Here is a 14,438-nt window from a genome sequence, read left to right as displayed (position 1 = left end):
TTTCACGATCCAACCCACGCTAACGATCCAACTCACGCTCAATATAAAATTCACGTTAACAATAAAATTCATATTCACGATAAAATTCGCACTCACGGTAAAACAGACACAAAAAGTCACAATCACGAACAAATTCACGTTCACGATTAAATTCAAGCCCACCGATTTTAATCACCTTTACATATTTAATCACGCTTAAGATTTCAATAGCGTGAGTCACGAGAAATTTCGTTAATTACCAGAATTTTATGGAGCCACGAAAATTGTCGTGTTCCGAAAATATTCGAGACTTACGAGATTTGTCGTGAATTACAAAAATTGTCGTGAATCGTGCGAAAGCGTGAGACATAAACATTGTTCATGTGTGAGCGTGTGCGAGTATGACTTTTCATTTCGTGACCGTGAATTCCTACCCACATGGCATGCGTGAGTACAAATATTTCTTCGTGAATGTGTTTGAGCGTGATTGAAATTCCACTCACGCACGCATCTAAGTATATATTTACTGTAAAATAACAAAAAAACTTAACAAAAATCCAGCAAAACGTAATACGTCTATCATTACAGAACAAAATAGTTTGTAGTCACAATTGCCCAAAGTTGCCCACAGGCAACATTCTCTACCGCCTAAACGAATGGGCGTGGCGACCCGAAATTTTGGCTAGACGCTTCTTAAATGACTTCAACATGATTAAAAGTAAAAAAAAATTTAGCGGGGTCGAAAGTGTTAAACAAAAACTTAACTTATCTTCAATTTTTTCAAGTTGACACAAAAGTTATTAGGTTAGGTATAGGACAGCCCGTTATTGCAGCTCAATGACTAGGGACCACCTTTTTATACCCTGCGCCACACTGTGGAACTGGGTATTATAAGTTAGTGCATATGTTTGCAACACCCAGAAGGAGACGAGATAGACACATGGTGTCTTTGGCAAAAATGCTCAGGGTGGGCTGAGTCGATAGCCATGTCCGTCTGTCCGTGAACACATTTTTGTAATCAAAGTCTAGGTCGCAGTTTTAGTCCAATCGACTTCAAATTTGGCACAAGTATGTGTTTTGGCTCAGAATAGAACCCTATTGATTTTGGAAGAAATCGGTTCAGATTTAGATATAGCTCCCATATATATATTTCGCCCGATATGGACTTATATGCAGGGCTGTGGAGCCGGAGTCGGAGTCGGAGTCTTGGAGTCGGAGTCTGAAGATTTTGCTGGAGTCGGAGTCGGAGTCGTAAAAATTTTGCTCGACTCCGACTCCGGCTAAACCAAATTTTTTAAAACACTTCACATTTTTGTAACTAAGCAAGTTTTTACGCAAATTAGTTTCCATTGCGTTATTCATTCGATCAATGTACAGCATGATTGTAAATGAAAATCAACTTCCAATTACGGCTATCTTTTGATGTTTCCTAGAATGTTAGACTAGCAGATGGGCTGGATCGATCCATTTTAATACCCGAAATTATTATTTTTTTAATTTTATTTTAAGGCCATATACATATGTGGAATATTGACAGAAAATTTTTTCAAATTTGCTTTTTATAGAAAATTTTGTCAAAATGTTATTTCTATAAAAAGTTTTGTCAAAATATTATTTCTATAGCAAATTTTGTCAAAATTTTATTTCTATAAAAAATTTATTCAAAATTTTATTACTATAGAAATATTTTTTTCTATAGAAAATTTAGTCAAAATTTTATTTCTATAGAAAATTGAGTCAAAATTTTGTTTCTATAGAATATTTTGCAAAATTTTATTTCTATAGAAAATTGAGTCAAAATTTTGTTTCTATAGAATATTTTGCAAAATTTTATTTCTATAGAAAATTTTGCAAAAGTTTGTTTGTTAAACATTTTTTTAAATTTTATTTCTATTGATATTTTATTTCTATAAAAATTTAAGTCAAAATTTTATTTCTATAGAAAATTTTGCCAACATTTTATAGCATTAGATTGTTTATTAGAAAATTTGGTAAAAATTGTAGAATATTTTGCAGAATTTTATTTACTACACAAAAATTTTTCTAAAATTGTATTTTTATTGATAATTTTTTCAAAATTTTATTTCTATAAGAAAAAATTGTCAAATTTTATTTCTATAGCAATTTTTCTCAATTTTTTTTTCTTACTGATGCTCACTGCTATAAAAAATGTATTCGAAATTTTATAACTATAGAAATATATTTTTCTATATAAAATTTAGTCAAAATTTTATTTCTATAGAAAATTTAGTCAAAATTTTGTTTCTGTAGAATATGTTATTTTGCAAAATTTTATTTCTATAGAAAATTTTGCAAAATTGTATTTGCTAAACATTTTTTTTAAATTGTATTTCTATTGGTAACTTTTTCAAACTTTTATTTCTATAAAATTTTTTGCCAAATTTTATTTCTATAAAAATTTTATTCAAAAGTGTATTTCTATATATTTGGTCAAAATTTGATTTCTATAAAAAATTTTGCCAAAATTTTATTTCTAATCGGCCCGCCCGACTTTAGACTTTCCTTGCATTTTTATTTTTTGTTAAAATTGTCTTACGTCCCATAACGTTAGATTTAAATTTAAAGTACATAGATTTTGTAGAAGTATATACAATTTTGTCTAAATCGATTCAGATTCAAATTCGTGCATATGGGAATATAAACCTTTATATAGCTCGCAACAAATTTAAAGAATTTGAGATAGTATCAATAATTTTGGTCCACAAATACATATACTGTTGGTATCTTCTCATATTATGATGGGTATTTATAGCATTATTTTAGTTATTAAACATTGCCCTAAATCGCACAAAAAACCGCTTCTGTAACATATACTCCCAAACATATTTTGCTTCAAGCATATACATTTTTGGGTATTGCCCAAACATTTATATGTTTGATCTCTTCGAATATATAATATGTTTAAAAGCATATTGGTCTAAACAATATATGTTTGGGTAGTCTAAGTTCCAAACATTTTGTATTTTTGCATCCAAATTCAATAATGTTGTCTTCAAAAAACAATATGTTATTATGTGAACATATAATATGTTTGGAAGCATTCTGCACCCAAAAATATTATATGCTTAAAAAAAATTCTCCCAAACAATATTGTGCTAAAAATTTTATTTATTTATTTATATATTTACAATCATAATAAATTATGAAAATAAACAGGTAATATAGGTGCTAACAACATAGGTTTTCGACCTGAATGCTCAAAATTTTGTTTCTGCCCAACTGTATATTCCCCCACATCTTTCTCACTTCCACGAGATTTTTTAGTTCTTAGCACCTTTTTCTGTAATACAAACATTGTAGAAGAAATTATTCAATTGTATGATTTTTTTTATTTTAATTTTACCTTTTGCCGGACGGGGATTCGAACAGCGGACCACACAGTTTGTAAGGATCAAAGAAGTAGCTGATCAATTGCCCAAGGAAAAATAAAATGTTAATTTTGTAATAACAAGCAACAACCACCAACTTAATTCAACACCGCTCCCTGTTAAATAACGCTCCAAGCTACTAAACACATATATGTTTATAGGCTATTTCTAAATTAATATATGTTTGCATCCAAGCATATTATATTTACAAACATTTTATGTCCCAAACATAATATGTTCTAACATATTAACATATATGTCCCAAACATGTTATGCTAGTTTATGAACATTATATGCTTGCACTCAAAAATATTGTGTTTAAAAATTTGTGCTCCAAACATATAATGTTTATAGCCAAACATATGAAAAACAGTCTTTTTCATCCGAGTAATGTGAAATTAAGACCTTTTTTTGCACACATAAATAAATACGATACTTTATATCGATCCACTTACGGTACCCCACAATAGAACTACAAATTAGTGGTATTAAAATGATAATTAGTTATATTACCCGGAGTCGACTCCGGAGTCGGACTCGGAGTCGAGCTGATGAAAAATGCTGGAGTCGGAGTCGGAGTCGAGCAAAATTGGCTCGACTCCACAGCCCTGCTTCTATGCCCCCAGAAGCCAGAGTTTTACCCTAATTTGCTTAACATTTTGCACAAGAAGAACAATTAGTGCTATAGTCAAGTGTGCCAAATTTTATTGAAATCGGTTCAGATTTAGATATAGCTCCCATATATATCTTTCGCCCGATATGGACTAATACGGTCGCAGAAGCCAGAGTCTTACCCCAATTTGGTTGAAATTTTGCACTAGGAGTACAATTAGTAGTGTAGTCAAGTGTGCTAAATTGAAATCGGTTCAGATTTAGATAAAGCTCCCATATACATCGTTCGCCCGATTTACACTCTTATGACCACAGTAGCCAATCTTTTACTCCGATTTAATTGAAATTTTGTACAGGGAGTAGAATTAGCATTGTAGCCATGCGTGCAGTTCTGACTCAGCTATAAACAAGTAAGGAAAGTCTAAAGTCGGGCGGGGCCGACTATATTATACCCTGCACCACTTTGTAGATCTAAATTTCCGATACAATATCACATCCATCAAATGTGTTGGGGCCTATATATAAAGGTTTGTCCCAAATACATACATTTAAATATCACTCGATCTGGACAGAATTTGATAGACTTCTACAAAATCTATAGACTCAAAATTTAAGTCGGCTAATGCACTAGGGTGGAACACAATGTTAGTAAAAAGTTATGGGAAACATTTAAATCTGAAGCAATTTTATGGAAACTTCGTAAACGTTTATTTATGATTTATCGCTCGACATATATGTATTAGAAGTTTAGGAAAATATGAGTCATTTTTACAACTTTTCGACTAAGCAGTGGCGATTTTACAAGGAAAATGTTGGTATTTTGACCATTTTTGTCGAAATCAGAAAAACATATATATGGGAGCTATATTTAAATCTGAACCGATTTCAACCAAATTTGACACGCATAGCAACAATGTTAATTCTACTCCCTGTGCTAAATTTCAACTAAATCGGAGTTAAAAATTGGCCTCTGTGGTCATATGAGTGTAAATCGGGAGAAAGCTATATATGGGAGCTATATCTAAATCTGAACCGATTTCAATAAAATTTGGCACACTTGACTACACTACTAATTGTACTCCTAGTGCAAAATTTGAACCAAATTGGGGTAAAACTCTGGCTTCTGCGACCGTATTAGTCCATATCGGGCGAAAGATATATATGGGAGCTATATCTAAATCTGAACCATCACTGTGGTATCACAATAGACTGAATAGTCTAAGTGAGCCTGATACATCGGGCTGCCACATAACCTAACCTAACCTAGATATAGCTCCCATATATATGTTTTTCTGATTTCGACAAAAATGGTCAAAATACCAACATTTTCCTTGTAAAATCGCCAATGCTTAGTCGAAAAGTTGTAAAAATGACTCTAATTTTCCTAAACTTCTAATACATATATATCGAGCGATAAATCATAAATAAACTTTTTCGAAGTTTCCATAAAATTGCTTCAGATTTAAATGTTTCCCATAACTTTTTACTAACATTGTGTTCCACCCTAGTGCATTAGCCGACTTAAATTTTGAGTCTATAGATTTTGTAGAAGTCTATCAAATTCTGTCCAGATCGAGTGATATTTAAATGTATGTATTTGGGACAAACCTTTATATATAGCCCCCAACACATTTGATAGGTGTGATATGGTATCGAAAATTTAGATCTACAAAGTGGAGCAGGGTATAATATAGTCGGCCCCGCCCGACTTTAGACTTTCCTTACTTGTTTTTATCCTTGAAATAGGCCGTATTCAATATGACGAATGATGAAGTTAGTATACAATAAAAAAACGATTACCTTCCAGGTTTAAAAAATTGACATATTAGCCATGGTGGTTACAAATGTATCACGGTGATTCCCATTGTACGGTACATTGGTAAAGAGTTTAGCTATTGTTGTCCCATCTCCATTTGCTTTATTGTAATTAAGTAAGAAGTCAGTTAGTGTGTGTGTGTGTACTCTGCGTGTGATTTTCTGAATTTCTAGAAAATAAATTTGCCTTTGAAATGAAATAGCCAACTATGTCTAATAAATTGTGCAAAAATATGAAGAAAAGTCCTTTCTACGCAATTAATTAACGATTGCACTCAAATGCCACAAAGGAAGGGCATCGTTGTTTGTTGATGAGGGACGAGTGGTCATATAGGCGGGTCATCGAATGACCATAATTAAGGCAGTACTCTTAGGCTGCGGATTTAAAATGGGAATATTAAGGATATGAATCAAGAGAAAGCCTGGGATTAGAACACACAATTAATGTTGACTCATAAATCTCATTAGAGCTTCTTCCCGCCACTAACCCCCCTCTCATCCTTCTTGACCAATTGTTTAGATGGCGAACATTCATTTTGTCAAGGAGCATCATGCTAGTCATCCAATGATGGTGAGGTTATGCAATAACACAGGGGTAGCGCATGTAGCGGCGTTAATCTGCAAGTCAAGGCAATCTTAAGAAAGTATTACAATGGTTCTTTGAAAAAGTTTCCGTTCTTGCCGTGCACGACAGTAACTGGAACAACCACCATAGACGTCGTCACCAGTAAACCACCACAACAACTTCCGTACCACCCACGTCCTCCGGGTATTTATACGAGTTTCCCCAGACTTGGGGAAAATGCATCTTAATCTTACATTTAATGACTTTGAGATGGAACGAATATCAGCAAATAATCCTATGTAGTCCTCTCCCCCAGAGGCAAGTGACTCATGAGATATGAATGGGTAAATGAATGTTTCCACTTGTTACGATTACCGCATCCATAACAATGCAGCTGCCTTTGTTCTCCACCATGAGGTAAAGCGAAGTAGTTCCCCCTTTAAAAAACAGCAAAGACGGAGGGGAAGAAACCCAATAACCCCATAATATGTACTAGGAATACGGAGGATGAAATTGCTAATCCTACATCGATGGGTGGAAGGCTGAGAGTAATGGTTATTGTATGCGTAAGCAATGTTTGATATTCCATATTCGTGAAAGGGGGAGCATGGCTCATGTTTGTGAAATGAAGGAAAGGTGTTCACTATTCAAACTTGCGGTTCGTTGTAGTTGTGATGCAACTAACATTCTCTTCTTCCGGACATGGTTTTAGTTGGTGGTATGTTTCTGAACACATACACTGAAAAAAAGCATGCCCGGTTCCAAAGATTTTGTCATTACTTTAAAAATTTTGGTATTGATTCCGAGCCAAAGAAGGGCATAATACAAGTAAGGATACTTTTAGGACACAATTCTCTTTTAAATTTGGGTTTTGTGTACTTGCTTCTAGGAAGCACAATTTAATTTTTCGCTTTTTCAGCTTTTTTCTTCATATGCTATCAAAGTCCTTTAAAAAGGAGTTAACGACAACTTTATTTTCCAAATTAAGACTCGACTTCCAGTAGAAATTATGGTATGTTTCAGGTAAAAAACGTCTTTAAAATAAAGTTTTGAAAAATATGTCCCATATTTGAATGATTTTTTTATTTTGTAGTCAAGATGCAAAAAGACAACAAATTTAAAGACAATTCCATTAATTTTAAAGATTTTTTATGAATTATTAAAGCCAAGTTGACCTTACCGCAAAAAATTTTTTCTTTCGTATTATGATACCCATTTTTAAGTCAAATCACTTAATTATAAGGACAATACGACTTCATTGAAAAGTGGTATCGGCTTTTGGACAAGGAAAAACACTTTATATTAGAGAAATGCGTCTTCTATGCTAAACAAAATTTGCATTCGTATTTTAAACACATGAAATCTTTGACCTCACGACAATATTTTTTTCAGTGTACTTGAACAGCTAGATTCCCCCTTTATACGATGTCCTAACATGTAAGTAAGGAGGAAGACAAACAACATACGTAATGACAATCTTTGTAAAGGTCACATACATTCACTTCCTCATTACCTCTTGGGGCTTGGATACGATATCACCACCTTATAAGGGAGTAGTTGCTGTGAGAAAAGGGGCATACGTTCTGGGCTCAGTTATTACAAAGACGATGACATTGATGACATCTTTATATGTCTGCATTGTGGTTCTATAACCCGAGTATGAAGAATGGACATCATAAATATTGAGCGAAGAGAATTCGGTACACATAATCCATCAACTGAATACACCCACTCCAAAGTTGACATAAATTGGAATTCGGGGTTTTAGAGGCACAATAAGGAATTACAGATTCAAGCATTGCAAAGCACTCACTCATTGTATCATTATATGTCATAGCCTATTTTCGTTTTTAAAATTGTTCTTGAAAAAATTTAAATTGGAAATTTTCACCCCATTCCTAAAAAAGTTTGATATATTAAGGCGAATTTCCAACATCCTAATTAAATGAAGCAATAGCTGATAGCCTAAGTAGCTAATGCTAAATTATTCTATTATTTACTATAATATAAATAAATAAATAAACAAATGAAGCAAGTAATGCGAGGTACTTTACCATTCACCACACCCAGAAAAAAGTGACCGCTTCTTTAAGTTAAAATGAACTCATTGTGAAGAAAGTTTAACTTCGTATAGCGCCAAAGACATTTTTATTTGTTTGAACGATGTGATTTTCGTAGAAATTAGGTAGAATGAATTCCATATATTAGTTAACATCTTCCTATATTTATATTTATTCCTATATTTATTACCACTATACTACAGAATTAAAAAATTTAACTGAATTGAATTCATATATGGAATGATATTATTGAACTTTTTTCATTCATTTGGACAAATATTACATATTTGTGGTAAAACTTTTACTTCAAAATTAGAACTGCTTACCTTTGCTTTTAAATACAGTTTTATTTATTTATATAGGCAGTTTTATCTTCAATAAAAGACATGTTTTATTAATATATTAAATATATTTATTAAGAATCAACAACATCGACTGTCCTTGAAATATTAGTTTATTATTCCACTATTTCCAAATTCCATGTAATGTTACCAACTGTAAAACGTAATGGTTTTCTTCTTCTTGTTCCTTTCACTTTTAATAAGATGCTGCGTAACGATTTTGTCCTCCCTTTACAATTTCAATACCTACAAATATAAACAATCATAAATCAATTTTTTCACAAAAGTTTAGCGTCACTGTATGAATGTTACCTGATAATTGAAGATTCCAAAATGAAGACGAATGAAGGGGTTATTATTCTGTTTCTGTTTTCTTTCTTTATACACCATCACGAACATTGATAGACTTATTGTTTGTTATTTATGTTCAATAATTTTGAAAAAAAAAACGAACAATTTTCTCACTAATTTAAAATTACAAATATTTTATATATTTTATTTGATGTTATTTTACTTTATTAATTTTCTTATTGTTCGACCTTTATCAATATATAATGAAATGATTAATCAAGCTCGAGGTCTTTGTGTTTTTATTTATTTATTTATTTTTCGATATATCGATAAAAGAAATATAGGAAAATTTCCTAAATTTTAACAAGTGTGGTTCCTTAAGTTTTGAATGGATTGAATACTTCTTAGTTCGAATGAACTAAAATATTTTTCTATGCTTAGTGTTATTCGTATGTATGATAAGCTTTCTATAATAAAGGAAGTCAGAATTATCATTATATAAGAAATTTTACTAAATTTGAGGAAACTTGGTTGTAGCTCGGCTTGTGTTTATTTTTACGAATGCTTTGTTATCAGTGAATAAAATTTTCTTGTTCAGTAGTAAATTCTTATACCCAGCGAAGAAAGCAGTATAGTAAAATTCCATGCCTTATTCTAGTTAATGAACTATTCCTAACAGCTTTCAATTTAGGATTTTTTTACTGAAACAAGTAAATTTTATTATTTTACACAAAATTTTGACCTAATGGAAATAAAATGGCTAAACTAAATTGATAAACATTTTTTCCTTTAGTTTCGAAGGCACTTTTTCTGGGTTCATGGACTGCATAAAATAAATCCTTCGAAAGACAAATACGTCGAGAGCAGGGCTGCCAATAAAATTTCAAGAAAATTCTTCACTTTTATCAGAAAACATCGTCATAATCTGCGCTTGCATTTTAAAAACCGGAAATTATTTTTTTTATGGGTTTCAGATAGTTATGTCTGTCTGCGGTTATTTTTTAGCGAAGAATTTTGCGTAAAGTGTGTACTTTGTTCGGTTTTCCAACACTAAATTAAAAGTACAAAAATATATATGAACGCGATTGCGAAGTGAACCCTCTATTTCACTAAAGCCAATTTAACTCTATATTAGTTCATGGAATTATTGTGTTTGGAGAAAGTTTCCTTTACTCTAATAATTTTTTGGGTACGTTAGTTAAACGAACTAAAAAACAGGACAAATTATACACAAATGAAGCATAAAGATTTACTAAATTCGTACTTCTCCCAAAATTGTTCATTATTTCCTTAAATTTTTCTACAAAAGCGCCCACGTATGGCACTAAAGACATTCTTGCAATTTTGAACTCCAATTTTTTCCTTCGAACTACAAAATTTTCTTTGACGGGTGAAAAAATGCCTAATAAAATTCCTGAATTTGTCGAAAAATATTTACTTATTTTTGTGATATCGGCGTGATGTCATCGCTTGTAATACTGTTTTGTTAAAATTTTCTAAAAATGATTTAAATTTTCCAAAATTAACTAACATTTTTCTTCCTGCTGGGTTCACTGTTTTTGCGGTGTATTGTTATCATTCAGTAGACAGGAGGGGAAGTATTTAGTTGCAATCATTTCGTGCAAGTCGTTCTGTATTACATTGAAAATTAAAATGCCGGGCAAAAGTGTGAGTACAGTTAGAGTATTATAATTATTAAAAAGGCAAAACTGCAAAAGAACTAGCAGAAATGTTATCGTTAAAATTAAGAACAGTATACACCGAAAAAAGTGAACTGTTTTATAGGAAGAATGAAATACCTCGCACGAAAATTGAACTAAATTTTATTCCACATTTTGAGATTTCCACAAAGCGTTGTTAAAACCAGGGCTGTGGAGTCGGAGTCTGAAGATTTTGCTGGAGTCGGAGCCGGAGTCGTAGAAATGTTGCTCGACTCCGACTCCGGCGAAACAAAATTTGAAAAACACTTCATATCTTTTTAACTAAAGAAATATTTCGACAAATTAGATTCAATTAGGGTTTTCAAATTAGGTTTGACTAGAATATGGGCTGAATTGGTCAATTGCATTGTCCATTTTTAACATATTAAAATATGGTTTTTGACCCTGATGACAACGTATAATTTTTAAAGCAATACAACACTAGAACCTAGCGTTCTGAATTTTTGACAGGCATGTCGAGTTCAAAGATAGGTCATACCGGACAATTTTGTGATATAGCAACACATTTAAACTCAACTTCGGATTTTTTTAAGAAATTTTTCCAAGGTTTATGAACAACTAAAAGGCTTGCCCATGGGATCACCCGCTTCACCAATTATAGCGGACATAATTATGGAGGAACTTTTGGACGACGTATTTGAGAAGATAACTAAACCACGTATAATAACTAAGTATGTAGATGACATATTCGCGATAATAAAAAGATCAGACGTCGAAGAAACACTAAAAGCTTTAAACTCTTACAACCGACAAATTCAATTCACGAAGGAAGAGGAACAGGATCAAAAATTGTCATATCTTGACGCAATAATACACAGACAAGGCAATCAACTTAAATTAAATTGGTACCAAAAACCAACAGCTTCGGGACGTCTACTTAACTTTTATTCAAATGATAGCAAACGCATCATAATCAATACTGCGACGAACTTCGTCAGGAGAGTATTCAACATTAGTGATCCTAGTTTTCATTTCGAAAATGGAGAGAAAATCAAAAGACTACTTACCAATAATGATTTCCAATTAAGGACAATTCAAAATCTAATATATAAAGTAAAATCTAAGCAGATTAACAACCCATGACAAACCCATGGAGCAAAAAAACAGCGCTTGCGGTACACTGTGCGCTGGCAGGTCACAAGCCAAACTTAGAAGACGTAAAAATTGTAGACCACGAAAACAACTACAGACGCAGATTTACTCTTGAAATGCTGCACATTATCAACACTCCACCTGACGAGAGAATGAATTACAAGAAAGACATTGAGAACTGTGCTCGAATATATAGACATACAATACAAAAACATAAGATAAATTTAAATTCAGTGTAAAACAGAGTGTGAAGCTGTGCACACCGGAATAAATGTAAATAGTAATAGTAGTTAAATTTATTGTTTGGTTCTGTTTGTTCGTGATTTTTATACCCTAAACCACATACACCCAGAGAAGGAATATGATCACCTCAAACATGTTTTAAGAGCAAAATGTTATTTTTGGGTGGTGACCATTGTAACATGGTTTTCGCAACCATGTTATTTTCTCGGAAATCATGTATCTGATTTCGGCAAGCAGGTTATATTTGACGAGAAAATAACATTTTAGTGACAAACATGTTACATGGTCACCATACAAAAATAACATTTTGCTCTTGAAACATGTTTGAGGTGATCATATTCCTTCTCTGTGTGTAGTGGTCAAGGTATAATAAGTTTGATCGGCCAAACAATGTGCCTACCAGAAATATTGATTTTAGACCCCATAAAATATATACCGATCGACTCAGAATCACCTCCTGAGTCGATCTAGCGCTTGGTGTCCGTCCATGTATTTGTTGTTCACGGGATTCCGGTCGCAATTATTAACCGATTTTGACGAAATTTGGTACAGGGAGTTGTTTGGGCACAAGGACGAACGCTATTGAATTTGGAAGAAATCGGATCAAATTTAGATATAGCTCCCATATATATGTATCGCCCGATTTCGACAAATGGGGTCACGTTGCACTTTTTTACTAACCGATCGTCGTCAAATTTACCCAAAAAATAATCTTCTGCATCACCCTTTAAGTCTGCAAAATTTCATCGAAATCGGTTCAGATTTAGATATAGCTCCCATATATATGTATCGCCCGATTTTTCTAAATTTGGCCATAAAACCCTTGTTTATCATCCGATCTTACTCAAAGTTAGCTAAATGTAATCTTCTCGAGCACTAACTATATGTGCAAAAAATCATCGAAATCGGTTCAGATTTAGCTATAGCTCCCATATATATGTACCGTCCGATTTTTCTAAATTTGCCCATAGAACCCTTATTTATTATACGATCTTACTCAAAGTTGGCTAGATCCAGTCCTATGTAGTACTAACGGTATGTGCAATATTTTATCGAAATCGGTTCAGACGTAGATATAGCTCCCATATATGTATCGCCCGATTTTGAAAAATTTGACCCTAATAACCTTATGTTTGACCATACAGGCCTCATTTCTAAAATGATCTTACTCAAATTTTGCACAAGGTAATCTTTTGTGGTATTAATCAAACCCGCAAAATATTATGCAAATTGGTTCAGATTTACATATAGCTTCCATATAAAGGGTGATTTGTTAAGAGCTTGATAACTTTTAAAAAAAAAAAAAACGCATAAAATTTGCAAAATCTCATCGGTTCTTTATTTGAAACGTTAGATTGGTCCATGACATTTACTTTTTGAAGATAATTTCATTTAAATGTTGACCGCGGCTGCGTCTTAGGTGGTCCATTCGGAAAGTCCAATTTTGGGCAACTTTTTCGAGCATTTCGGCCGGAATAGCCCGAATTTCTTCGGAAATGTTGTCTTCCAAAGCTGGAATAGTTGCTGGCTTATTTCTGTAGACTTTAGACTTGACGTAGCCCCACAAAAAATAGTCTAAAGGCGTCAAATCGCATGATCTTGGTGGCCAACTTACCGGTCCATTTCTTGAGATGAATTGTTCTCCGAAGTTTTCCCTCAAAATGGCCATAGAATCGCGAGCTGTGTGGCATGTAGCGCCATCTTGTTGAAACCACATGTCAACCAAGTTCAGTTCTTCCATTTTTGGCAACAAAAAGTTTGTTAGCATCGAACGATAGCGATCGCCATTCACCGTAACGTTGCGTCCAACAGCATCTTTGAAAAAATACGGTCCAATGATTCCACCAGCGTACAAACCACACCAAACAGTGCATTTTTCGGGATGCATGGGCAGTTCTTAAACGGCTTCTGGTTGCTCTTCACTCCAAATGCGGCAATTTTGCTTATTTACGTAGCCATTCAACCAGAAATGAGCCTCGGACGTAAAGCGCGAAACACATTTCGAACCGAACACTGATTTTGGTAATAAAATTCAATGATTTGCAAGCGTTGCTCGTTAGTAAGTCTATTCATGATGAAATGTCAAAGCATACTGATCATCTTTCTCTTTGACACCATGTCTGAAATCCCACGTGATCTGTCAAATACTAATGCATGAAAATCCTAACCTCAAAAGAATCACCCTTTATATGCATCGCTCGATTTTCCCAAATTTGGCCATAATACTCTTCTTTATTAACCAATGTTACTCACATTTCAAATTTTGATTTACTAGCCTATCGTATTTATACGTACTTGTAGCTATTACATAAGAATATTGCTAGATTTTT

At 33.1% G+C, this 14,438-nt stretch overlaps 1 protein-coding gene across 1 annotated transcript; it reads left to right on the top strand.

The window, feature by feature from the left end:
- Nucleotides 1–11,346: 11,346 nt before the first annotated feature.
- On the top strand, nucleotides 11,347–11,856 carry LOC142224694 (uncharacterized). Its single transcript, XM_075294478.1, has one exon. The coding sequence runs from the start codon at nucleotides 11,347–11,349 to the stop codon at nucleotides 11,854–11,856; it is 510 nt and encodes a 169-aa protein (XP_075150593.1).
- Nucleotides 11,857–14,438: the final 2,582 nt, after the last annotated feature.

The sequence above is a fragment of the Haematobia irritans genome, chromosome 2 (genome assembly GCF_050003625.1).
Source record: "Haematobia irritans isolate KBUSLIRL chromosome 2, ASM5000362v1, whole genome shotgun sequence".
Lineage (NCBI taxonomy): Eukaryota > Metazoa > Arthropoda > Insecta > Diptera > Muscidae > Haematobia > Haematobia irritans.
Note: the sequence above shows the minus strand (reverse complement) of the source record. Positions and strands in the feature narration are given on the sequence as shown.

What these genes read in the sequence shown, in the direction of transcription:
- LOC142224694 (XM_075294478.1), top strand. Translation starts at nt 11,347, where the DNA reads ATGGGATCACCCGCTTCACCAATTATAGCGGACATAATTATGGAGGAA.